The sequence below is a fragment of the Bubalus bubalis genome, chromosome 6 (assembly GCF_019923935.1).
Source record: "Bubalus bubalis isolate 160015118507 breed Murrah chromosome 6, NDDB_SH_1, whole genome shotgun sequence".
Taxonomy (NCBI): Eukaryota; Metazoa; Chordata; class Mammalia; order Artiodactyla; family Bovidae; genus Bubalus; species Bubalus bubalis.
In genome coordinates, this window is record NC_059162.1 from 78123803 (window position 1) to 78151232 (window position 27430).

General features: G+C 37.1%; 1 protein-coding gene across 1 annotated transcript in view; it reads left to right on the forward strand.

Annotated features, from left to right (window-relative positions):
- The window catches only part of DNAI4 (dynein axonemal intermediate chain 4), a 118049-nt gene that overhangs the window by 50994 nt on the left and 39625 nt on the right, over positions 1–27430 (forward strand). The window contains 5 exon segments of the mRNA XM_025288503.3: positions 3667–3822; positions 9463–9657; positions 18359–18567; positions 24952–25038; positions 26474–26625. Of these exon segments, the coding sequence (XP_025144288.3) occupies positions 3667–3822; positions 9463–9657; positions 18359–18567; positions 24952–25038; positions 26474–26625 (799 nt within the window).

A 27430-nucleotide genomic window follows, 5' to 3' on the forward strand; every position in this document is an offset into this window, starting at 1 on the left:
TGTTCCATGCACATTATCTTGATTACTGTAGCAGTGTAGTAAGTCTTCAGGTTGAGTAGTGTCAGTGCTCCTATTTTGTTCTTTGTCTTCAATATTGTGCTGGCTTTTCTGGGTCTTTTGTCCCTTTATGTAAACTTTAGAATCAGTTCCTTTTTGTCAGTTCACTTCTTTTTTAATTGGAGGAAAACTGCTTTACAATGTGTTGGTTTCTTTCTGGAAGCATGAGGTCTTCTGCCAGCATTTAGTAGGTGTTCTGTAGGAGTTGTTCCACAGGCAGAAGTATTTTTGATGTATTTGTGGGGAGGAAGATGATCTCCACGTCTTACTCCTCCACCATCTTGAGAGTCTCCCCTAGAATCTGTTTGTTAATATACACAAAGTAACTTGCTTAGATTTGATTGAAATTGCATTGAATCTATAGATCAATTTGGGCAGGATAGGCATCATGACAATGCTGAGTTGTCATACTATCAATAAACATGGAATATCTCTCCATTTATTTCATTCTTTAATTTTGTTCATCAGAGTTTTGTAGTCTTCCTTACGTTTTGTACATATTTTGTTACATACGTTTTGTACATATTTTGTTGGACTTATTCCTACTTCGCTTTTGGGTGCTAATATAGATCATATTGTTTCAAATTTCAAATTCCTTTATTCATCATTAATATATAGCAAAGAGATTGATTTTTGTACAGTGTTAACCTTGTACCCTGAAACTTTGCTGTAATCACTTAGTAGTTCAGTAGTTTTTTTGTTAATTCTTTCAGGTTTTCTATATAGATGATTATGTCATCTGAGTTCAAAAACAGTTTATTTATTCCTTTCCATTCTGTATTTCTTTTATTAACATTTACTTTTTCTTATCTTACTGCATTAGCTTGAACTTCCAGTATGATGTTGAAAGGAGTGGTAAGAGGAGACATCTTTGCCTTGTCCTGATCTTAGTGAAATATTTTCTAGTTTCTAGAAGAAACTCATTGGGTTTTGTAGGTGTTCTTTATCAAGTTGAGGAAGTTCTGCCTCTATTCCTAGTTTACTGCGAGTTTTTATCATCAATGAGTGTTGGATTTTGCCAAATGCCTTTTCTGAATCTGTTGATATGACCAAGTCATTTTTCTTCTTTGGCCTGATATTATGTATTACATCAATCAATTTTCCAGTGTTGAACTAGTGTTGCATATCTGGGAGAAACTCCACTTAGTTGTGGTGTGTAATTCTCTTTATATATTGTTGGATTTGATTGCTAACATTTTGTAGAGGATTCTTGCGTCTATGTTCATGAAAGTTATTGGTCTGCCATTTTCCTTTCTTATGGTCTGTTTTTGGTATTGGAGTAATGCTGGCCTCAAAGTACGAGTTAAGTATTCCCTCTATTTCTATCTTCTGAAAGATGTTACAGGGAATTGGTGCAATTTTCTCCTTAAATTATTAGTAGAATTCAATACTTGTATCTGAGCCCAGTGCTTTTAGTTTTTGAAGATTATTAATTATGGCTCCGTTTCCTTAATCGAGATAGGGCTATACAGATTGTCTATTCTTTCTTGTGTGAGTTTTGGCAGATTGTGTTTTTCAAGGAATTGGTCAGTTTCATCAAGATTGTCAAATCTATTGGGATAGTTTGTTCATAGTGTTCCTTCTTATCTTTTTAATGTTCATGGAATCTGCAGGGACATCCTCTCTTTCACATATGATATTAGTACTTTTTTCTTAGTTAGCTCAGGGAATTCTAATCAGTACTCCCTAATGGCCTATATGGGGAAGGAATATAAAAGAGAGTGGATATATGCATGTATATAACCTATTCACTTTGCTATACACCTGAAACTAACACAACCTTGTAAATCAACTATACTCCAATTGGAATTTTTAAAACCAATGCTACAGTTTATACTAAAGAATTTGACAAAAATCAAGTATATATTGAGACTATGGATCAATAGAAGAGATGGAAATTTTAAAAAGTGCCTTTACTGATGAAACATACTAATTGAAACATGTAGCCTTTCATCCACAGCTGAGTGGACTTGCTATTTCTTCCCTTCAGAATAGATCTTACCAACAATAATTGGCACAGCTAGAAAGCGCAGACCTTCTGTGCATGGGTGAGAACAGATGAGAATTCATGCTTTCTGCAAATGAGCAGACTTAATAAAAGAATCCAGAAGTGGCCAAATTGTAATTCCATCTCCTAAACTTTCCTGTAGGATTAGTCATTTCTCTTTGCCTGGTAATGTATGAATGAGGGACATAGAGAAGCCAGAAATGTCAATTTAGCTGAACTTGCCTCTGTAAAGATTCAGAAAAACTGACAATAAGTTTCCTACCTAACAGTCCACATGCAATACTTTATTATAGAAGTTGCATTTCAAATAAATGGATAATTCAATGAATGTATTAGTGTTCCTGGCTAACTTTTAAAAATACAGTTAAATTCTAAAACTTGGTACATTTCATAAAGACAGTTTGTTTTCTATGTATATTATATAGTATAGTAAAAACTCTTTTAAGAAGTATGTGTGATATGCGATCATTTTAATTAAAAAATGCATGTGTATTTGTTCATGTGTTAACACATATATATTTATGTCAATCTGGAAGGACATGCACGAAAATGTTACCAGTTGTTTCTAGGTTATGGAAATGTAAGTCTTATTTACCTTTTCTTTTACAGTAATCATGTCTTTTTACTCAGCTAAAATAAAATTATTTTTCTATTAATGTTATATGGCCAATTGTTATTATAGTCTGAATTAAACCAGTAGATAGAAACAATGTTTTAAAACTTTTAAAAACTGTTTACACAATCTTACACTCAGAAATACTCAAAACTTAAGTATAGTTAGGAATACCATTTTTCTGATAGTAGCTAAAATAAGATTTCAATTGTGTATGATAGTATAGAATTAGGAAGTCACAATCCTGATTTATTATTCTAACTTGTACATAATTATGGCATGTACATAGTATCTATTTCCTAGGTTTTCTGTTTCTTAGGTTAATTATATTTTATCCAATGAACAAATGTAATGATTTACCGAAACTAAAATTGGGGCTTCCCTGGTGGCTCAGTACTCTTGCCTGGAAAATCCCATGGATGGAGGAGCCTGGTAGGCTGCAGTCCATGGGGTCGCTAAGAGTTGGACACGACTGAGCGAGTTCACTTTCACTTTTCACTTCCATGCATTGGAGAAGGAAATGGCAACCCACTCCAGTGTTCTTGCCTGGAGAATCTCAGGGATGGGGGAGCCTGGTGGGCTGCCGTCTATGGGGTCGCACAGAGTCGGACACGACTGAAGTGACTTAGCGTTAGCATGGTGGCTCAGATGGTACAGAATCTGCCTGCAATGCTGGAGACCTGGGCTTGATCCCAGGGTTGGGAAGATCACCTGAAGATGATGATCTTCATCATCATCATCTGGAGCTTCATCATCACTGGAGCTACCCACTCCAGTTTTCTGACCTGGAGAATGCCATGGACAGAGGAGCCTGGCAAGCTACAATCCATGGGCATTATTAACTATTTCTTGCCATTGCTGTAAAACAATAGTTTTTTCCCAGAACAATAGATATTCTTACCTTAGATTTTGCTTTAGCTAGCTATATATAAGCTAAAATATTATAATTTGGTTTAAAGTAATGTTTACCTGTCTTTTCTTTATTTAGGTATAATGTCCACGGCTTGGGATTTGTATGATTCTTACAATGCTATGGAACTTTCATCTTTACCACCAAAACGATCTATGATTGACTCAAGTAGTAAAGCAAATGTACCTTCAAAAGACTGGGAACAAACGGTGGCAGGGAGTAATTTAGAAAAAAGTAAGATTTCATTTATTTCAGTTTTTTAAAAATTGGGATAATTGAATTATAACATTATATTAGTTTCAAGTGTGCAATATAATAATTTGATCTTTGTGTGCACTACAAAGTCATCACCACAATAAGTCTAGTTACTGTCACTCTATAAACTTCCCTCTCTAGCCATTTCACCTACCCCTCAACCTCCTTCCCCTCTAATAGCCATCAATTTGTTTATGAGTTTTGTTTTTATTTTTTATACTCTGCATATGAGTGAAATCATACAGTATTTGTCTTTCTCTCTCTGTTTTATTTCACTTAACATTGTTGTTCAGTTGCTCAGTTGTGTCCAACTCTTTGCAACCCCATGGACTACAGCACACCAGGCTTCCCTGTCCTTTACCAACTCCCCGGGCTTGCTCAAACTCATGTCCATTGAGTCAGTAATGCCATCCAACCATCTCATCCTCTGTCATCCCCTTCTCCTGCCTTCACACTTTCCCAGCATCAGGGTCTTATTCCTAATGAGTCGGCTCTTCTCATCAGGTGGCCAGAGTATTGGAGCTTCAGTTCCAGCATCAGTCTTTCCAGTGACTATTCAGGGTTGATTTCTTTTAGCACGGACTGGTTTGATCTCCTTGCTGTCCAAGGGATTCTCAAGAGTCTTCTCCAACACCAAACTTCAAAAGCATCAATTCTTCACTGTGTACAGCCTTCATTATGGTTCAATTCTTTCATCTGTACATGACTACTGGAAAAACTATAGCTTTGACTAGATGGACCTTTGTTGGCAAGTAATATCTCTGCTGTTTAGGTTGGTCATGGCTTTTCTTCCAAGGAGCAAGTGTCTTTTAATTTCATGGCTGCAGTCACCATCTGCAGTGATTTTGGAGCCCAAGAAAATAAAGCCTGTCACTGTTTCCATTGTTTCCCTATCTATTTGCCATGAAGTGATGGGACCGGATGCCATGATCTTAGTTTTCTGAATGTTGAAATTTTGAGCCAGCTTTTTCCCTCTCTCTTTCACCTTCATCAAGAGGCTCTTTAGTTCCTCTTCACTTTCTGCCATAAGAATGGCATCATCTGCATATCTGAGGTTATTGCTGTTTCTCCTGACAATCTTGATTCTGCTTGTGTTTTATCCAGCCTGGCATTTTGCATGATGTAATCTGCATATAGGTTATATAAGCAGAGTGACAATATACATCCTTGACGAACTCCTTTCCCAATTTAGAGCCAGTCCATTGTTCCATGTCTGGTTCTAACTGTTGCTTCTTGACATGCATTCAGATTTCTCAGGAGGCAGATAAAGTGGTCTTGTATTCCCATCTCTAAGAATTTTCTATATTTTATTGTGAGCCATACACTCAAAGACTTTCGTGTAGTCAGTGAAGCAGAAGGAGATGTTTTTCTGGAATTCTCTTACTTTTTCTATGACCCAATGGATGTTGGCAATTTAATCTCTGGTTTCCCCTGCATTTTCTAAATCCAGCTTGAACATCTGGGAGTTCTCGGTTCATGTCCTGTTGAAGCCTAGCTTGGAGAATTTTGAGCGTTACCTGCCAGTGTGTGACATGAGTGCAATTGTGTGGCAATTTGAACATTCTTTGGCATTGCCCTTCTTTGGAACTGGAAAGAAAACTGACCTTTTCCAGTCTGTGGCCACTGCTGAGTTTTCCTAATTTGCTGGCATATTGAGTGCAATACTTTCACAGCATCATCTTTCAGGATTTGAAATAGCTGGAATTCCATAACTTCCACTAGCTTTGTTCGTAGTGATGCTTCCTAAGGCCCACTTGACTTCACATCCCAGGATGTCTGGCTCTAGGTGAGTGATCACACCTTCGTGGGTCATTAAGATATTTTTTGTATAGTTCTGTGTATTCTTTCTACCTCTTCTTAATATCTTCTGGTTCTGTTAGGTCCATTCTGTTCTTTATTGTGCCCATCTTTGCATGAAATGTTCCCTGGTATCTAATTTTCTTGAAGGAATTGTTTTCCTCTATTTCTTTGCATTGATCACTGAGGAACGCTTCCTTATCTCTCCTTGCTATTTTTTGGAACTCTGTATTCAGATTGGTATATCTTTCCTTTTGTCGTTTTCTTTTCACTTCTCTTCTTTTTTCAGCTCTTTGTAAGGCTTCCTCAGATAACCATTTTGCCTGTTTGCATTTCTTTTTCTTGGAGATGGTCTTGATCCCTGCCTTCTGTACAATGTCATGAACCTCTGACCATAGTTCTTTAGGTACTCTATCAGATCTAATCCCTTGAATCTATTTGTCACTTCCACTGTATGCAAGGGATTTGATTTAGGTCATACCTGAATGGCCTAGTGGTTTTCCCTACTTTATTCAATTTAAGTCTGAATTTGGCAATAAGGAGTTCGTGATCTGAGCCACAATCAGCTCCCAGTCTTGTTTTTGCTGACTGTATAGATCTTCTCCATCTTCGGCTGCAAAAGTATAATCAATCTGATTTCACTATTGACCATCTGGTGATGTCCATGTGTAGAGTCTTCTCTTGTGTTGTTGGAAGATGGTGTTTGCTATGACCAGTGCATTCTCTTGGTGAGACTCGTTTAGCCTCTGCCCTGCTTCATTTTGCACTGCAAGGCCAAGCTTGCCTGAATCCAGGTATCTCTTGACTTCCTACTTTTGCATTCCAGTCCCCTATGATGAAAAGGACCACTTAACTTAATGTCTTGCATTTCCCTGATAATTGGTGGTGTTGAACATCTCATGTGCCGTTTGGGAAAAATGTCTCTTTAGCTTATCTTCTGTCTTTTTTTTTTTTTTTGCTATTGTGTTCTTTGAGCTTTTTGTGTTAACCCCTTATCAGATATATGGTTTGCAAAAATTTTCTCCCATTCAGTAGGTTGTCTTTTCATTTTATTGATGGTTTCCCTTGATATACAGAAGGTTTTTAGTTTATTTCCCTCTGTATATAAGACAGTATTTTTTCCTTGGTGCTTTGTATATTTTTGTTTTGTTTTCAGTTTTCAGAAGCTTGAGTATGGTGTATCTTGGTGTGAATTTCTTTAGGTTTATCTTTTTTGGAATTCACTGTTTCTTAATTCTGTATGTTTTTCTTTGCCAAATTTTGGAAGATTTCAGCTATTATTTCTTCAAGTACTTTTTTGGTCTCATCCTTTTCTCCTCTCCCCAATGATGTGAATATTATATATCTTGTTAGAGGTCTCTGGGCCTCTATTCATATATATATATATATATTTTTTTTTTTTGCAGATTATTTTCTTTCTGGTTTTCAGATGTGGTAATTTCTATTTTTCTCTCTTCAAGTTCACTGATTCTCTTCTCTATCCCTTCCATTTTGCTGTTGAGCCCATCTGTTGAATTTTTTGTCAGATATTTTTTATGTTAGATATATTTTATCTGTTGTCAGATAATTTAAGCATCTCTGTCATCTTAGTGTTGGTTTCTATTGATTTTGTTTGTTTTTTTTTTGTTTGTTTCATTTAAGTAGAGATTTTCTTGGTTCTTTGATCAGTGACGTTCAGTTGAAATTTAGAGACTTGGGGTATTATGTTTTGAGAACTGGATCTTGTTTAAACTTCATTTTTAGCAGGATTTGTTTGACACTATTTTGACAGGGAAATTGACTGCTCCATTACCGCCAGGTGAAAGTAAAAGTGGGGTTTACTGCTCCATTGTGTGTGTGTGTGTGTGTGTGTGTGCGCGCGTGTGCGCACACGTTCACCCAGTCGTTTCTGACTCTTTGTAATCCCATGGACTGTAGCCCACCAGGCTCCTCTGTCCATGGAATTTCCCAGGCAAGAATATTGGGGGGGAAAAAAAGAATATTGGAGAAGGTTGCCATTTCCTACTCCAGGGGATCTTCCTGATCCAGGGATTGAACCTGGGTCTCTTACGTTTCCTACATCAGCAGGCAGATTCTTTACCACTAGCACCACCTGGGAAGCACCCATTACTAGAGTAGAAATCCATATTTTTCACTTGCCCTTCAATTACTTTGAGAGAGGGGATCATCTCATTTCTGTTCTGTAATGTTAGATGGGGAGCTCTAACCTTGTGTAAGGTAGATAGTGAGCTCTAACTTCCATTGATACCTACATGGCTGGGAGGGATAGGAACACCTCATTAACACTTCCTGACACCATGGATTGGAACTTGGCTTTTTTACTTTGGGACAGTTCTGTAAGTTCTGACTGTACCAGTCCAACTCTGACTATTGGGAAGAACCTTGTTACTGCCAAATAGCTGTGGAATTCCATGTTTCCCAAGAGATCTTAACTGACATTGCACAAAGGGCAGCACAGTCACTTTTTTCTTTTTTGGGTAGGATTGAAAGTCCTAGCTCCTTACTGAGCGTTTTCTGACACCACACCCACTGGAAGGCTGGGAGATTGGAAAGCCTTGTTAGAACTGGCAAGAATGGAAGTCTAGACTTCCCGCTTGGCTAGTGATATTTGTGGAATGGGTGGGGCTAGAATTTTTGCAGAGAAATGGTTATATCCTAAAAGTTTTCTTTCTTTCAAGGTTGTTGTTTTCCTGGGTTTTGGCTAAAGAGAGGAGGTTTGTCTGGAGTATCTGCAGTAATAAGAAGTCCAGGAAACACACCACTGTGTCATTCCCTGGGTCCTGAGCAATCTTTTTCCTCTGCCTTCTTCTGACAAAGGCTTTCAAAGGCTTCCTCTAAAAAAAAAAAAAAAAAAAAATTAATGTCCCAAGATTTTTAGTTGTATTTAGCAAAGGAATAGGGAAAAGTGTGTTTACTCCATCTTCATGGATGCAGGATTCCCCTTTATTCTGTTTTAACTAAGTAATAGGTAGAATATCATTCCTTAAATATATACACATCCTGATCTCAGGAACTTATGAATAGGTTACCTTACATGAGATAAGAGACTATCCAAATGTGACTACATTAAGGATCTAAAAGAGGGAGGTTATCCTGGATTATCTGAGTGGACCCAAACCTATCAAATGGGTACTTTGGAGTATTTTTTCCATTTCTGGTCAGAGAGAGATATAATGGCAGGACCATCAGAGAGATGCAATGTTGCTGTCTTTTGAAGATGGATGGCGGGTTGGTGGTTGCTTCTAGAAACTGGCAAGGAAATTAATTCTCTAGAGCCTTCAGAAAGGAACATAACCCTAATAACCTTTTGGTTTTGGCCAAGTGAGACCTGGGTTGATCTCCAACCTAGAGAACTTTAAATTTGTATCCACTTTAAATTTAATTTTAAATTTAATCTAGAACTTTAAATTTAGTCCACTAAATTTTTGGTAATTTGTTATAGCATTAATAAACAACAGCAGTGTAGTATTCCTATAAAGCAATAAATTAAACCTTTATCTGAAGGTGTAATGAAGACTGATAATGATTTAATTTCAATTTGAATAAAAATATATGGAGATACAAATTACCTTATGAGTTATCATTGCTTATTTTCTGAAAACAGCACATTTTTTGATTCCAAAATGAGATAATATATGTATATCTTGCATGTGCTTGGTTCCTACAAGACATTCAATAAGTAACTATTAAAGTTGTTGTGAATACTGGAGGAATACAAATAGTGATGGCAAAATGTCATTGATAAATCTTTAGAATGTACAAACCAGCTAATATTATAATATTTGAATTATGTTACCATTGCATCATATTTGTATATTACAGTTAGTGAAGGTAGTTCTCTAATGGATATTGAAAATGTAATTCTGGCTAAAGTTCGTGATGAAGAAGAAGACAACTCAGATGCAGTATTTAAATCTGATAAGTTTCAGCAAGACTTATTTTTTATGGAACGAGTTATAATGGAAAATATATTTCAGCCAAAACTTGCAGCTTATCGTCAGCTTCCTATTTTAAAAGGTATTTAACACATTTTATACTAAAACATCTTTTAAAAAAATAGTGTTGTTTTGAAATAAAGATTTTATACTTTAAAAAAGATATTTAAATATAATCGCTTTTAGACAAGCTCAAGTAATTAAAAAAATAAAATGGTATTATTATTTCTAAATGCAATCTTTAAACTGAGTTATCACTTATCAAGGAGAAGAAAATGGCAGCCGACTCCGGTAATTCTTTCCTGGAGAACCCCATGGACAGAGGAGCCTGGTGGGTTGCAGTCCACGGGGTTGCAAGGCATCAGATATGACTGAAGCGACTTAGCACATACACACACATCACTTATCAGAAGACATTTTTATATAGTTTCCAGCACTAAAAGGGAATAGCAGAAGAGTCCAGACCTAGAAGCCCAAAGAAAGAGATAGTCTCGTAGATTCAAAACCTCATAAGCTCTTTCTTCTCTGTTGTTCCAATATTGAATTATTCTCGCATAGTCAAACACCCCTTTCCATTGCCATTGATACTTTCCAGGTTCTAGCTTTTATTACCTCTCCCTAATTTTATTACACAGGCATTCTTCCTGTTCTTATGGCTACAATATTTTTAAAGATTTGAGAGATTATTTAATTCAATTTTTCAATTTTTGAATGAATGAAATGAAGGTTATAGAAACTTTCTAAAGTTGCATTAGTTCACTTCAGTCACTCAGTCATGTCTGACTCTTTGCGACCCCATGAATCACAGCACACCAGGCGTCCCTGTCCATCATCAACTCCCGGAGTTTACCCAAACTCATGTCCATCCAGTTGGTGATGCCATCCAGCCATCTCATCCTCTGTCGTCCCCTTCTCCTCCTGCCCCAATCCCTCCCAGCATCAGGGTCTTTTCCAATGAGTCAAATCTTCCCATGAGGTGGCCAAAGTATTGGAGTTTCAGCTTCAGCATCGGTCCTTCCAATGAACACCCAGGACTGAACTCCTTTAGGATGAACTGGTTGGACCTCCTTGCAGTCCAAGGGACTCTCAAGAGTCTTCTCCAACACCACAGTTCAAAAGCATCAATTCTTCAGTGCTCAGCTTTCTTCACAGTCCAACTCTCACATCCATACATGACCACAGGAAAAACCATAGCCTTGACTAGACAGACATTTGTTGGCAAAGTAATGTCTCTGCTTTTGAATATGCTATCTAGGTTGGTTATAACTTTCCTTCCAAGGAGTAAGCGTCTTTTAATTTCATGGCTGCCATCACCATCTGCAGTGATTTTGGAGCCCCAAAAAATAAAGTCTGACACTGTTTCCACTCTTTCCCCATCTATTTCCCATGAAGTGATGGGACCAGATGCCATGATCTTTGTTTTCTGAATGTTGAGCTTTAAGCCAACTTTTTCATTCTCCTCTTTCACTTTCATCAAGAGGCTCCTTAGTTCCTCTTCACTTTCTGCCATAAGGGTGGTGTCATCTGCATATCTGAGGTTATTGTTATTTCTCCCGGCAATCTTGATTCCAGCTTGTGCTTCCTCCAGCCCAGGAACATATCACTGATCATTTAAAAAAGAAAAAATAGTAGTTCTGCTTTTAGTTAGGATGTAAATAATTATGAGACCATAGGAGAGGACAGGCTGATGAACTATAGTAGTGTTGCAGTTTTGCTCATATGAGGACATCCAGATAAGAGTTCAAAGAGGCTGCTGCTGCTAAGTTGCTTCAGTCATGTCCGACCCTGTGTGACCCCATAGACGGCAGCCCACCAGGCTCCTCCGTTCCTGGGTTTCTCCAGGCAAGAACACTGGAGTGGGTTGCCATTTCCTTCTCCATTGCATGAAAGTGAAAAGTGAAAGTGAAGTCACTCAGTCGTGTCCGACTCTTTGCGACCCCATGGACTGCAGCCTACTAGGCTCCTCCATCCATGGGATTTTCCAGGCAAGAGTACTGGAGTGGGGTGCCATTGCCTTCTCCATCAAAGAGGCTGAGATGACTGTAATTGGAATAATCAGATATTAGGAAATTATGTAGAGAAAAAAAAACCTCCATAAATCTATCATTTAGTCTTTGACTGAAACATAAGCTGTGTATGTTAGACTAAAACTCCAGAAGGCAAGGAAAGAACAACTACCAGGAAGCTCTAAGTGAAAAAGTCTTCAGAGTTCACATAGGGCTGTGACACATTTGATTTCTGACTGGCCAGAGGGGTAGAAATAGGGTATTCAATAAATATCCAGAATGGCCATACCTTAAGAGTAGAGCTAGAATAACCTGAGAATGAAGACTAGTCTAGACCCTCCTCCCCACCAATAAACTTTTTAGCTAATTTAAAAAATTTAATTTTTAAAAGCTAATTTTAAAAATCAACCTAATCTGAAAGTAAGTTAACTGCTCAGCAAAACAAACTTCAATACAGTATTGTATTGAAGAAAACACAATGCAGACATTCAGTGCTGTAACATTTATAACGTACAGCACCTAATAAAAATTTACTAGCTGTGTAAATAGGCAGGAAAACGTTAGCTAAAGCTAAAGACAGTCAATAGAAACATAAAAAGGTAACTGAGATGGTAAAAGACAGATAAGAACTTTTAAAAAGCTATCATACTCAGAATAGCCAAGACCATATTGAAGAAGAAGAAAAAAGTTGGAGGACTGACATCATCCAACTTCAAAAGTTAGTTAAGTTACAGTTGTTATTGTGGTATTGGTGAAAGAACAGACACATAGATCAATGGAACAGAATAAAGAGCCCAGAAATAGATCCACATAATTATAGTCAACTGATTTTTGACCATAGCATATTGAAAAGCAGAGATATTACTTTGCCAACAAAGGTCCGTCTAGTCAAGGCTATGGTTTTTCCAGTGGTCACGTATGGATGTGAGATTTGGACTGTGAAGAAAGCTGAGCACCAAAGAATTGATGCTTTTGAACTGTGGTGTTGGAGAAGACTCTTGAGAGTCCCTTGGACTGCAAGGAGGTCCAACCAGTCCATTCTGAAGGAGATCAGCCCTGGGATTTCTTTGGAAGGAATGATGCTAAAGCTGAAACTCCAGTACTTTGGCCACCTCATGTGAAGAGTTGACTCATTGGAAAAGACTCTGATGCTGGGAGGGACTGGGGGCAGGAGGAGAAGGGGACGACAGAGGATGAGATGGCTGGATGGCATCACTGACTCGATGGACGTGAGTCTGAGTGAACTGCGGGAGTTTGTGATGGACAGGGAGGCCTGGCGTGCTGCGATTCATGGAGTCACAAAGAGTCCGACACGACTGAACAACTGAACTGAACTGAACTGATCTTTGACCAAACAGGAATGGCAATATAATGGGGAAATAAAAGATAGTCTTTTCAACAAATGATACTGGAACATCAGGATATTTATGGGCAAAATAAATAATCTAGATACAGACCTTATACTCTTCACAAAAATTAACTGAAAATGGGTCATGAACTTCAATGAAATATGCAAAATTATAAAACTTCTAGAAGACAACATAGGAAAAAATCTGGATAACCTTGGGTATGGTGATGATTTTTTAGATTTGACACCAAAGGCACAATCTATTAAAAGAAATAATTGATAAGTTGGACTTTATTAAAATTAAAAATCTGCTCTGTGAAAGACATTGTCAAGAGAATGAGAAGTCAAGTCCCTGACTAGAAAAAAAATATGCAAAGGACATACCTGATAAAGAACTCGTCCAAAATATACAAATATCTCTTAAAAGTCAACAATAAGGAAACAAATAACAATTTAAAAGCAGACAAAAGACCTAATAGACACCTCACAAAGAGATATACTGATGGCAAATAGGTTTAAGAAGATGTTCATCATTAAATGTCATTAAGGAATTTCAAAATAAAACATCAATGAAATACCACCATATGACTATTGAATAGCTAAAATCCAAACCATGATGCCACCAAATGCTGGCTAAGATGTGGAGCAACAAGAACTCTTATTCAATGTTGGTGGGAATGCACAATAGTTCAACCACTTTGGAAGATAGTTTGGCAGTTTCTTACAAAACTAAGCATATTGTAACCATATGGTCCATAATTGTACTCCTTGGTATTAACCCAAAGGAGTTGAATACTTATTTCCACACAAAAATCTGCACACAGATGTTTATTGAAGCTTTATTCATAACGTCCAAAACTTGGAGGCAAACAAGATGTTCTTCAGAAGGTGAATGAATGAAAAAATTGTGGTAAATCCGGACAATGGAATATTATTCAGCACTAAAAAGAAATGAATTATCAAGCCATGAACAGACACAGACAAAATCTAAATGCATATTACTAAGTGAAGGAAGCCCATCTGAAAAGGCTACATATGCTGTCACTCCAACTATATGACATTCTTGAAAGGGCAAAAGTTTGGAGACAGTAAAAAGATGAGACGTTTCCAGGGATTAGAGGTTGGGAGAAATGAATAGGCAGAGTATGTAAGATTTTTAGAGCAATAAAACCATTCTGCATAATACTTAGTGATGGGTACTTTTCACTGTACACTCATCCAAATTCACAGAATGTACAACACCAAGAGTAAATCCTAAAGTGAACTATATAGATTTTGAGTATTAATAATTTGTCACTGGGAGTTCACTTATTGTAACACTGTACTATTGGTGCAGGATGTTGATCTGGAAAAGGCTATGGGTAAAGCTGGGTGTGAGTATATTGGAACTCTTCATTTGGGTTCAGTTTTGCTGTGAAACTAAAACTACACTAAAAAAAGTCTTTTAGAGAATAAGTTCTAAAAATATGCTTAAAGATTTAAAGGAAAAAATAAGAATACAATGATGATAGTAATGAAAGCTACATATAGGACAAAATGGAACTTGTAGAGATGAAATACAATACATAGTACTTGAAATGAAAAAATTTACTGCTTGGGTTTGACAGAATACTAAAAGACAAGTAAGAGGAACATCCAAATTAAAGTACAGAAATAAGTCTAAAAAAATAGAACTTTGGTGACCTGTGTCACCAAGGTCATGTGGTTTAATATATATGTAATTAGAATTGTAGTAGTAGAATAAAGAGGAAGAACAGAAAGATATTTGAAGGAAGAATTGCTAGAAATTTTGTATATTTGAAAAACTTTAAATCAATAATTATAAGAAGCTCAATGAAACCCAAGCAAGATAAACACAATGAAAAGCACACTGAAGTATATTATAAGTACTATATAAAAAAAAATCAAAAGTTGCCAGAAAAAATTCATTACATACGGGGAGAAATTAATAATGCCCTTATTTCTATATCAGAAGCCAGAAAACAATGCAATGATATTTTTACTGTGCTAAAAATTGTATATCTAGAGAAAATATCCTTCAAAAATCAAGATGAAATAAAAACATGTTCAGATAAACAAAAGCTGAGAGAATTCATTGTCAGCGGACCAGCATTGCAAAAAAAAGTTAAAGGAAGTTCTTCAGGCTGATAGAAAATAATAACAGAAATTAGAATCTACAGAAAAGAATGGAGAGTGCTAGAATTTGAAAATGTGAATAAAAGTAAGAGACATTTCCCACCATCTGAAATTTCTTTAAAGATCATTCAGTCAACAATATTATTCTAGTTTTATATGGTAAAGCAAAAGACGTGGAATAACTAAGTCAATTTTGTAGCAGAAGAATGAAGTTGAAGGACTTTACTATATTACAGGTGACTGACTACAAAGATACAGTAATCAAGGCAGCTGAGTATTTGTCTAAGGGTAGACATATAGATGATTGAAACAGACTAGTGAGTCCAGAAATAAGCACAGACATATATGGTTAACTGATTTTTAACAAACATGTCAAGGTAATTCAATAGAGAGAAGTTGATCTTTTAAAAACAGTGCTGAAAGAACTGGATATCCTTATGGAGAGAATGGACCATAGATTTAAATGTAAAAATTAAAACTATAAAGTTCTAGGAGAAGATAAAAGAAAAAAATATTTGTGATTTTAGCATAAGAAAAGATCCACTTAATACACAAAAGTCCCAAGTGCAGGTGTGTTCATTTGTGTCCAACTCTTTGTGACCCCATGGGTGGTAGCCCACCAGGCTTCTTTGTCCATGGTATTCTGTAGGCAAGAATAATGGAGTGGACTGGCATTCCCTTCTCCAGGAGATCTTTCCGACCCAGGGATCAAAGCTGCATCTCCTGCATTGGCAGGCAGATTATTTACCACTGACCATCTGGGAGGCCCCCAAATCCCAAGGCATAAAAGAAAAAAATCAATAAGAATTTTGCAAGAGTTAAAATGTCTGCTCTTTGAATAACACTGCTAACAGTAGGGAAAAAATGCAGGGAAAAATGCAAGCAACAGACTAGAAGAATATGTTTGCAATATATACATCTGACTAAAGACTCAGACAACACACATTTACTTCCTCACAATTCTAGAGACAGAAAGTCCAAGATCAGGGTGCCAGCAGGGTTGGTTTCCTCTGAGGCCTCTCTCTTTGGCTTGCAGATGTTCACCCTCTTGCTGCCTCTTCACATGGTCTTTTCTCTGTGTGTGTTCATCCCTTGTCTCTCTTGGTGTATCTAAATTTCCTCTTCTTATAGGGATATCAATCAATGGATTGGGACCCTCTCTAATGGTCTAATTTTAATGTAATCACCACTTCAAAGTCCTTTCTCAAAATATTGTTACATTCTGACATACTCCATTCTTGTATGTGCTCTGTGTGTCACACAGACTTGTGCAATTCTTTGCCACCCTATGGACTGAAGCCCTACAGATTTCTCTGTCCATGGAATTTCCCAGTCATCACCAGCTTAACCAGGTGGTGACTGGAGTGGGTAGCCACTCCCTTCTCCAGGGGATCTTCCTGACTCAGGGATCAAACCTGTGTCTCCTGCATCATAGGTGGATTTTTTACCTCTGAGTCATTATGACTTCAATATATGAATTTTGGAGAGAAACAATTCATCCCATAACAGACAGTCATCTTATAAATTCTCACTTAATCTGTATTAGCAATAAAGTTCTAGGTCAAGTGTTTCTAATTTGAAACACCAAAAAACAAAGTCACAGCCCCTTAACCTATTCTAGACTTGAGCCAATTTATAGAACCAGACTGTCTTGAATGAAGCTGAGACTGGGTCACTTTGAGAATGTTTCACGCTACATTGCCAAGAGTGTGTACTGTTAATACTCATCCCAGCTTTCTCCATAAAGATCTACAGCATTTTATTAGAAGGACTGTACACTGTGGATAAGGAAATCATCAGAAATTTCATGGATTACTGAACACTGGCTCTGAGTTCACACTAACTCAGGGAGACCCAAAACATCACTGGGGTCCACTAGGATTTAAAATCAGGTGATAAACAGAACTTTAGTTCAGGTTCATCTCACAGTGTGTCCACCCATCATCTTGCAGTTATTTTCCCTGTTCCAGAATGTATACTTGAAATAGAAATATTTAGAAACTGGCAGAAGCCCCCATGTGATCTTTGGCTTGTGGAATGAGAGCTAATTTAAGGAAGGCGAAGCGGAAGCCCCTAGAGCTGTCTATACCTATGAAAATAGTAAACCATAGCAATGCCACCTTTCTGGAGGAATCTTAGAGATTAATACCACCATCAAGGACTTGAAATATGCAGGAATGTTGACTCCCACCGTTCAACTCATCTATCTGGCTTACACAGAAAACACATGACTCTTGGAGAGAAGCAGTGGATTATTGTAAGCTTAACCAGGTGGTGACTCCAGCTGCAGCTGGTGTTTCAGTTAGAGTCTCATTGCCTGAGCAAACTAACACAACTTGTGGTACACAGTGTGTGGATGCTGATGCTTTTTCCCTTCAGCACCTGTTGGGAAAACCAAAGCTATTTGCTCTCAGCTGGCCAGGTCAGCAATACACCTTCACTGTCCTCCTTTATGTCATAATTTAGTCTGCAGCAAGCTTTCCCTTCAGCAAGACATCACACTGGTCCATTACACTGCTGGTATCATGTTGATTGGACCTAGTGAACAAGAAGTAAACTTACTGGCAAGACATTTGCATGTTGGAAGGTGAGAAGTAAATCTGACAAAATTTCAGGGACCTTCCACCTCAGTGAAATTTCCAAGGGTCCAGTAGAATATGTCAAGATATACCTTCTAAGGTAAAAGATATGCAGTTGCATCTGAGTCCTCTGCAATGAAAAAAAAAAAAAAAAAAAGACAGACAGACGCATTCCTAGTGGATCTCTTTGCATTTTGTTGGTGGTGGTTTAGTCGCTAAGTCATGTTAGACTATTTGCAACCCCACGGACTGTAGCCCACCAGGCTCCTCTGAGCATGGGATTTCCCAGGCAAGAATACTGGATTTCCCAGGCAAGAATACTGAAGGAAATGGGTGGCCATTTCCTTCTCCAGGGCATCTTCCTGACCCAGGGATTGAACTTGGGTCTCCTGCATTGCAGGCGGATTTCTTACTGACTGAGCCACAAGGGAAGCCGTCTTTGCATTTTAGAGGCAACACATTCCTCATTTGGATGTTATTCTGGTTCATTTACTCAGTGATCTGAAAAGCCAATAGCTTTGAGTGGAGCTCAGAACAACAGAATATTCTGCAGCAGGTTCAAGCTGCTGTTTTAGGTGCCCTGTCCCCTGGGCGTTATGACCTAGCAGATCCAGTGGTGTCTGAAGTATCAATGGTAGACAGAGCTGTTCTTTGGAAACTTTAGCAGATGGGTGTAGAGCACCATGATCTTCTCTTCATTTGATTTAATTTTAGAACCAGAACCTGAAGAGCCCGGAGACTTTTTAGTAGATGGAAAACTTGAAGTGGTCGAAGAAGAGGCTAAGAAGGAAGAGGAAGAAGATTTAGAAATAAGTTCAGAACAATCAACAATACCAGCCAATTTGGAACGACTCTGGTCCTTTTCCTGTGACCTAACCAAAGGGCTTAACGTGAGCAGCCTTGCCTGGAATAAAGCAAATCCAGTAAGTTATCAAATGTTTTCATAATGCTGTCTCTAGCATTTACGGGCACTTACCAAGTATTACATTAATGATTTTCTTTTCTCATCTGTTAGGCAAGGGATTTAAATTGACATAACCTCTAGTTTTAAAATTCCTCTGAAAACAAGTTTATATTTTAAAAAAGGAGAAATGCAACAGCTAGAAAACAATGTTTTTTCTTCTTTAATATGAAAATGTTGCCATTTTTATTTTAAGAAATGTACTTGGAATATGGCTGAATCTATGTCAGATGTTGAGAAGTGAACAAGAAAATAATATATATTTATTTAAATATGTTAACCAAATTCATGCACCCAAATTTGCATTCTCTTTAAAGAAACCATATTTGTAAGTATGTACTTAATCCATGAGGTTGAAAAAGAGTCAGACATGACTTAGCGACTAAATAACAACAATAACAGCTTAATCCAGTGACCCTGTAAAAGTGCAAAATAATTTTGAGATTCCTTAAGAAACTAATACTACAGTGGATTCTTAAATAGCACCTAATATGTACCAGGCATTATTGTAAATGTTTTACTCGTATTATCACAAATCTATGAATATGGTACTATTTTCCTCATTATGTTGCACTGAAGCACAGAAAGGATAACTTGCCCAAAGTTATATAACCAGTAAGTGAAACAGAATTCAAACCGAGACATCCAGCTCCAGAGTTCTTGCTTTTAGTGAAAGTGAAGTGAAAGTCGGTCAGTTTTGTCTGACTTTTTGTGACCCTATGAACTATACAGTCCATGGAATTCTCTAGGCCAGAATACTGGAGTGGGTAGCCTTTCCCTTCTCAAGGGGATCCTCCCAACCTAGGGATTGAACCCAGGTCTCCCGCATTGCAGGCGGATTCTTTACCAACTGAACCACAGTGAAGCCCAAGAATACTGGAATAGGTAGCCTATCCCTTCTCCAGGGGATCCTCAAGACCCAGGAATCAAACCAGCGTCTTCTGCATTGCAGGCAGATTCTTTACCAACTGAGCTATTAGGGATGCCCTTTAGTACTGCTCTGTTAAAAATCATCTTGAGGAAAATTAGATGAATCGTCAAGCTGGGGAATGGTATGTTTTCTTGTAAAAAAAAGAATGATTATAGAGTAATGAGAGTTATTTTTTCCTGAGATTTATAAACTGGTTCTGATGGCATGATTCTCAACTAGTGCTTCTGAAATAACTTTTCTTTTTTTGTCCTTTTTGAGAAATATTTATTTATTTTAGCTTCACTCAGTGCTAGTTGCAGCATCTTTTTCTTGGTTGTTGTTGTTTGGCTCAGGCTGTGTTGTCCCACAATGTATGGAATTCCAGTTCTCAACCAGGGATTTTACCCATATACTCTGCATTGGGAAGTGGACCCCCAACCACTGGACTACCAGTGGAGGTCCCTGATGTATGTTTAAAGTCATCAGAACTAATTTGTTTAAACTGTATTGTTTTATGCATGTTTTAAGAATTAACCTTGTTTTATCACTATACCTTATAAGGTACTGTGTGCAAACATGATAGTTGTTACGGATATTAAAAACCTATAATCAACCTGAAACTAACAAAACATTGTAAATCAACTCTACTCCAATAAAAATTTTTAAATGAAAAATAAAACTATAATCATTTGTCAAAACCTCAGATATGCAGATGACACCACCCTTATGGCAGATAGTGAAGAGGAACTAAAAAGCCTCTTGATGAAAGTGAAAGAGGAGAGTGAAAAAGTTGGCTTAAAACTCAACATTAAGAAAACGAAGATCATGGCAATGGCATCCGGTCCCATCACTTCATGACAAATAGATGGGGGAACAGTGGAAACAGTGTCAGACTTTATTTTGGGGGGGCTCCAAAATCCCTGCAGATGGTGACTGCAGCCATGAAATTAAAAGACGCTTATTCCTTGGAAGGAAAGTTATGACCAACCTAGATAGCATATTCAAAAGCAGAGACATTACTTTGCCAACAAAGGTCTGTCTAGTCAAGGCTATGGTTTTTCCAGTGGTCATGTATGAAGAAGTCCAACTTCTTCACAGAGTTGGACTGTGAAGAAAGCTGAGCACCGAAGAATTGATGCTTTTGAACTGTGGTGTTGGAGAAGACTCTTCAGAGTCCCTTGGACTGCAAGGAGATACAGCCAGTCCATCCTAAAGGAGATCAGTCCTGGGTGTTCATTGGAAGGACTAATGCTGAAGCTGAAACTCCAATACTTTGGCCACCTCATGGGAATAGTTGACTCATTGGAAAAGACCCTGATGCTGGAGGGATTGGGGGCAGGAAGAGAAGGGGATGACAGAGGATGAGATGGCTGGATGGCATCACCAACTCGATGGACTTGAGTTTGGGTAAACTCCGGGAGTTGGTGATGGACAGGGAGGCCTGGCGTGCTGCAGTCCATGGGGTTGCAAAGAATCAGACATGACTGAGTGACTGAACTGGACTGAAATAACACGTTACTTAAATTATGTGTATTATTTTGAATAAAATAAAATACTTTTTATGTGGATATGTCTTTATAAAACTATATTAGGGAACATCTTGTAGATAAGTGAAATTTAATAAATTAATAATAACTGGGTAATAAAGACAGATGAATCATTTTAAGGAACTGAATATACTCACAGCTAAAAATTAATATATTGCTATTTAGAATAAAGTTAATTTAGAATGAAGCTAAAAATATAACAGAAGGCATCCATTATATTTATTAAGTAATTCTGTAAATATTTGTTGAGTATTAACTCTGTGCAGAAACTCTGTTAAAGCACTGGAGATGCAGTAGTAATTTAGTCACATGTAGGCCCTGGCCATACACTAGTTTCCTATGTGCTTTAATAAGGAAAAATAATACCATGGGAACACATAAGAGAGGGTTGTGAATGCTTCTTAGAGGAATTGACATCTATGCTGAGTCTAAAAGAGATGAATAAGAGTTTGTCAATGTCAAGGGTAGTGATGAAGAGTATTTTAAGACAGAGAGAACTGTGGAGACATAATGTTAATTGGGTGGTAGGATGGTGGCAGGACTATCTTTGTATTCTTTCTGATTACAAAGAAAAGTCTGGGTTTGTTTGATAATTAAACTTTTGTGCATATATACTTATACAGTTGACCTTGAACAAAAGTGAGTTTGGGGTGCCAACCTTTTATGCAGTTAAAAATCTAAGTGTAACTTTTGACTACCCCAAAACTTAACTACTAATAGCCTACTGTCGACTGAAAGTATTACCAAACATGAACGGTCAGTGAACACATGTTTTATGTGTTATATGTATTATAAACTGTAATCTTACAATAAAGTAAGCTAGGGGAAAGAGAATATTATTACGAAAAATAATGAGAAAGAGAAAATACATTTATAGTCAATTCAGTCACTCAGTCGTGTGCGACTCTTTGCAACACCATGGACTGCAGCACGCCAGGCTTCCCTGTCCATCACCAACTCCTGGAGCTTGCTCAAACTCATGTCCATCGAGTCAGTGATGCCATCCAACCATCTCATCCTCTGTTATCCCCTTCTCCTCCTGCCTTCAATCTTTCCCAGCATCAGGGTCTTTTCCAATGAGCCAGTACTTCACATCAGGTGGCCAAAGTATTGGAGTTACAGCTTCAGCATCAGTCCTTCCAATGAATATTCAGGACTGATTTCCTTTAGGATTGACTGGTTGGATCTCCTTGTAATCCAAGAGATTCTCAAGAGTCTTCTCCAACACCAAAGTTCAAAAAAATCAGATCAATTCTTCAGCGCTCAGCTTTCTTTATAGTCCAACTCTCACATCCATACATGACTACTGGAAAAACCATAGCTTTGACTAGACTGCCCTTTGTCAGCAAAGTAATGTCTCTGCTTTTTAATATGCTGTCTAGGTTGGTCATAGCTTTTCTTCCAGGGAGCAAGCGTCCTTTAATTTCATGGCTGCAGTCACCATTTGCAGTGATTTTGGAGCCCAAGAAAATAAAGTCTGTCACTGTTTCCATTGTTTCCCTATCTGTTTGCCATGAAGTGATAGGATCGGATGCCATGATCTTAGTTTTCTGAATGTTGAGCTTTAAGCCAACTTTTTCACTCTCCTCTTTCACTTTCATCAAGAGGCTCTTTAGTTCTTCACTTTCTGCCATAAGAGTGGTGTCATCTGTGTATCTGAATTTATTAATATTTCTCCCAGCAGTGTTGATTTCAGCTTGTGCTTCACCCAGCCAAGCATTTTGCATGATGTACTCCAAATATAAGTTAAATAAGCAGAGTGACAATATACAACCTTGTCATACTCCTTTTCCTATTTGGAACCAGTCTGTTGTTCCATGTCCAGTTCTTACTGTTGTCTCTTGACCTGCATACAGATTTCTCAGGAGGCAGATAAGGTGGTCTGGTATTCCCATCTCTTTCAGAATTTCCCACAGTTTGTTGTGATCCACACAGTCAAAGGCTTTGGCATGGTCCATAAAGCAGAAGTAGATGTTTTTCTGGAACTGTCTTGCTTTTTCTACGATCAATGGATCAACATTTATAGTAGTACTATACTGTATTTAGCAACACTGTTAAGTGTATGTCATCCATTTAACAGATGAATTGTTAGTGCCTACATCAGTATTATCTTAGATGATGCAAAATACTGTAGATGTTACATGTGTTACTTAGACATCAAAAATAAAAAGATAATATGAAAATTCATATTTTTTTTAAGTATAGTGATTTATATACTGATGACAAAGAAGTAGCAGTATAATTCCTTTTGGTAGCCTAGTGTAACTGATATGATTGCTTCAGGATAGCCTAGACTATACATGAATGAATGAATTGTTATAAAATTTCAATGGCATACAGTATTGTAGTCATATTCATAATGCTGTATTGGAAACATTGTTACCCTAAAAAAAAGCTACTTACCTGTGATGATAGGCTGATATGCAGTTCTTCAATTATGAGAGTGAGGCATACTGTATGGTAATATATAATTCTTTGAAAGCAAAGTTATAAAACAGTAATAAAATGAATACATAATTAATTTTATATTAAATGTTCACTTATGTCTATCAAAGAAGTAGACTATTATCTACATACATTTTATACATTCGTGAAAAATCCTTTTCTTAATGTTTTGGATTTCTAGGCTATGCAGTTTTTCTGTGAATTTTTTCAAATGGTTACAAATCTCCAAAAAATATTTCAATATATTTGTTTAAAAGAATCTATTTATAAGTAGACCTACACAGTTCAAACTCATTGTTCAAGGGTCAATTATAAAAGCATTTCTGGAAATGACCTGCTGTATTAATCAGCTGAAGCTGCCATAACAAAACACCATAGACTGAGTGGCTTAAACAACGGAAATTTATTTCGTACAGTTCTGGAGGCTGATTCATTTCCTGGGTAAGGCTCTCTTCCAGGCTTGACTGTATCCTCACATGGTGGAGAGAAAGGGCTCTTAGGTTTCTTCCTCTTTTTGTAAGGAACCCAATCCTATCAAATGAGGACCCCACCCTCCTGGACTCGTTTAACCTTAATAACCTCCTAAATGTGCTGTTTTCAAATATAATCACATATTATTAGGGGTTGCTGCTGCTGCTGCTAAGTCGCTTCAGTCGTGTCCGACTCTGTGCGACCCCATAGACGGCAGCCCACCAGGCTCGCCCGTCCCTGGGATTCTCTAGGCAAGAACACTGGAGTGGGTTGCCATTTCCTTCTCCAATGCATGAAAGTGAAAAGTGAAAGTGAAGTTGCTCAGTCGTGTCTGAATCTTAGCGACCCCATGGACTGCAGCCCACCAGGCTCGCCCGTCCCTGGGATTCTCTAGGCGAGAACACTGGAGTGGGTTGCCATTTCCTTCTCCAATGCATGAAAGTGAAAAGTGAAAGTGAAGTTGCTCAGTCGTGTCTGACTCTTAGCGACCCCATGGACTGCAGCCCACCAGGCTCCTCCGTCCATGGGATTTTACAGGCAAGAAGAGTACTGGAGTGGGGTGCCATCGCCTTCCACAAATGACTTTTAGGAGAGAAGACACAATTCAGTCCATAGCACCTCACTTTAAATTTAAACGTCTTCTATTTTACATTTGAAAAAATTAGATCATCCTTAAAAACCCATAGGAGATTATAATGTAATAATACAATTTTTGAAAATTATCTCAATATGTACAAGAGCTTGTTAGCAATTGGTTCTTTTTGAGTACTTATTTTTTAGTCTGAAAATGTGATTATTGTGATTTTGCTTAGGAAGATAGAAATGTAGAGTGAAAATAGATGGCATATGGTGTTTTTTTAACCTTAATTAAAATATCATCACTTTTCTTAACACAGTTCATTAATATACATCTTTATACATTTGCCAATATTTTTTGCTATCCTCTCTTAGTTTGAATTTTTCTGGTTTTCAGGATCTTTTGGCTGTTGGCTATGGACACTTTGGATTTAAGGAGCAAAAAAGAGGATTGGCCTGCTGTTGGTCAATAAAGAACCCCATGGTAACTCGAGCAGGAATAAGATCTATTTTTATTTAATTAAATGTTGACATAATTCTCGTAAAGTAGTAGATAGTTGTATTTGATAATTAAGCAAAGTCAAGGAAGTTTTATCATGTAAGACTGTATTATCTTTGATTTAAATCTGTAACAATTAAATAATTAAAACTTATTCTGATACTTTATAGGATAAAGTAAATTCACTACTATGTGCTGTTAGATCTGATGATCCAGGGCTGAACCATTATTGTATATCACTGCCTGTTATAAAGAAAAATATTTGCAAATGCAAATATTAAAAATTGTTTCATTTACTATTGGATTGTTTTTCAGTATATGAATAACTCATCACTTTATAAGATAGATTTGTGTTATCCTCAATAGATGTAAAATAGATTCATATAATATCTTACTGTTATGAATTTTTAAAGAAAATGAACAAGAATCAGTTATTTTTTTTGCTAAATAGCTCTAGTCAATCTGTCACTTACAGGTTTACCTTTAGGTTTTTTTGTGTGTGTGTGTGTTTTTTTTATCGCACCATGCGGGATCTAAGAACCCTGATCAGAGATCAAACCTGCACCCCTTGCAGTGGGAGCAGAGAGTGTTAACCACTGGACTCCCAGGGAGGTCCCTTTACCCTTAGTTTTTACTTTACAACAGAAATGTAAAGTGGACTACTTTAAAAAGATCAGAAAGGCATACAAAAATAATTGGAGTTCTTATAAATAACCCTCGTCTGTTAGGAAGTTGGGTTTATATAGCCTAAAAGAAAGGAAGAAGCAATTCTAAACATGTGGAAGGATTGACAGGATTCATCAACAGCAAGTTGTCTTCTTTTCCACGTAGGTTGTTAGAAACAAGAAAGGATTTGAATTGGACATTCAAACAAAACAATAAAACTCTAGTCAGAGTTGTAGAAAAGAGTAACTTAGAAAGTTTTAGAGCTTCGTCTATCCTTATTTAGAAATGATTGGATAATACAAGCATTAGAAACAGATACTGGGAGACAGGAATATATGCAGGATAATTTATTTGGTGGCTATTAAGGGAGGCCTGGCGTGCTGTGATTCATGGGGTCGCAAAGAGTCGGACACGACTGAGCGACTGATCTGATCTGATCTGATCTGATTTGTATTTTTAAGAATGCAGACCTGTGATGGAAAATCCTGTTAGAAGATTACCCAAAATGATAATTACTGTAGAGCTACATGCTGTATTTTGCAAAATTACTGAGCAGATTCATCAAAATAAAGGAAATGAACCGATTGAGGTTTTGTTCTCATGTATATAGGAAGTTAGGAGTAACTGAATGTAGGTTAACTCTCCTCACATCCCCACTGCCATCTGCCTAGTCTTTAGTCACTATCACACCCTCCTGTACTGTGGTCTATAAAACCAAGTTTAAATTGTGATGTAATATATATTTTTTATTCAGTGGCCAGAGCGTACTTACCAGAGTCCATATGGAGTTACTGCTGTGGATTTTTCAATCGGCTCGCCTAACCTTTTAGCAGTTGGCTATCACAATGGCACTATTGCAATTTATAATGTACAGAACAACAGTAACCTTCCAGTTCTGGATAGTAGGTGAGAAAAGCCAAGAATTAGATAAATATACAACATGTACTTTTTTGGGGGAGAAGAAAAAATTAATGTTATTTAGTTTTGAGTGAATGTTTATACTGTTATTGAAAGTGATACCATTATCTTTCAAACATTTGATAATTCCTCATAACGTCTCTCCAACTGGAATGCTCAGCTTTAACATCTCTTTATCATCTTTTCTGCCTGCTCACCAACAAACTTCTTTTGGTGTATGCTGCTGCTTTTTAAAAAGCTAAAATTTTTTCCAGCTTTATTGAGGTATAATTGACAAATAAAAATTGAGTTTATTTAGGTTGTACAACATGATTAAGTGTACAATGTGATGATTTAATATATGTATACATTGTGAAATGATTAATGCAATCAAATTAATTAATGCATCCATAATCTCACATACCTGGAGAAGGAAATGGCCATCCACTCCATTATTCTTGCCTGGAAAAATCCCAGGGACAGAGGAGCTTGGTGGGCCATAGTCGATTTCATCACAAAGTGTCAGACATGACTTAGTGACTAAACAACAACAACAACCTCACATAGTTACCATTTTTTTGGGGTATGGTAAGAACACTTAATATCTACTCTTTTAGCAAATTTCATGTATGCAGCATAGTATTATTAACTATAATCACCATGATGTGCATTAGATTTCAAGAACTTTCATTTTATAAATGAAAGAAATAATTAATGTGACATATTGAGAAAATAAAAAAAGTTTAAGGTGGAAGAGATCTAAAGATACCTCAAGTTTTTATAATAAACCTGATATTAGTGGAGCAAAAATGAG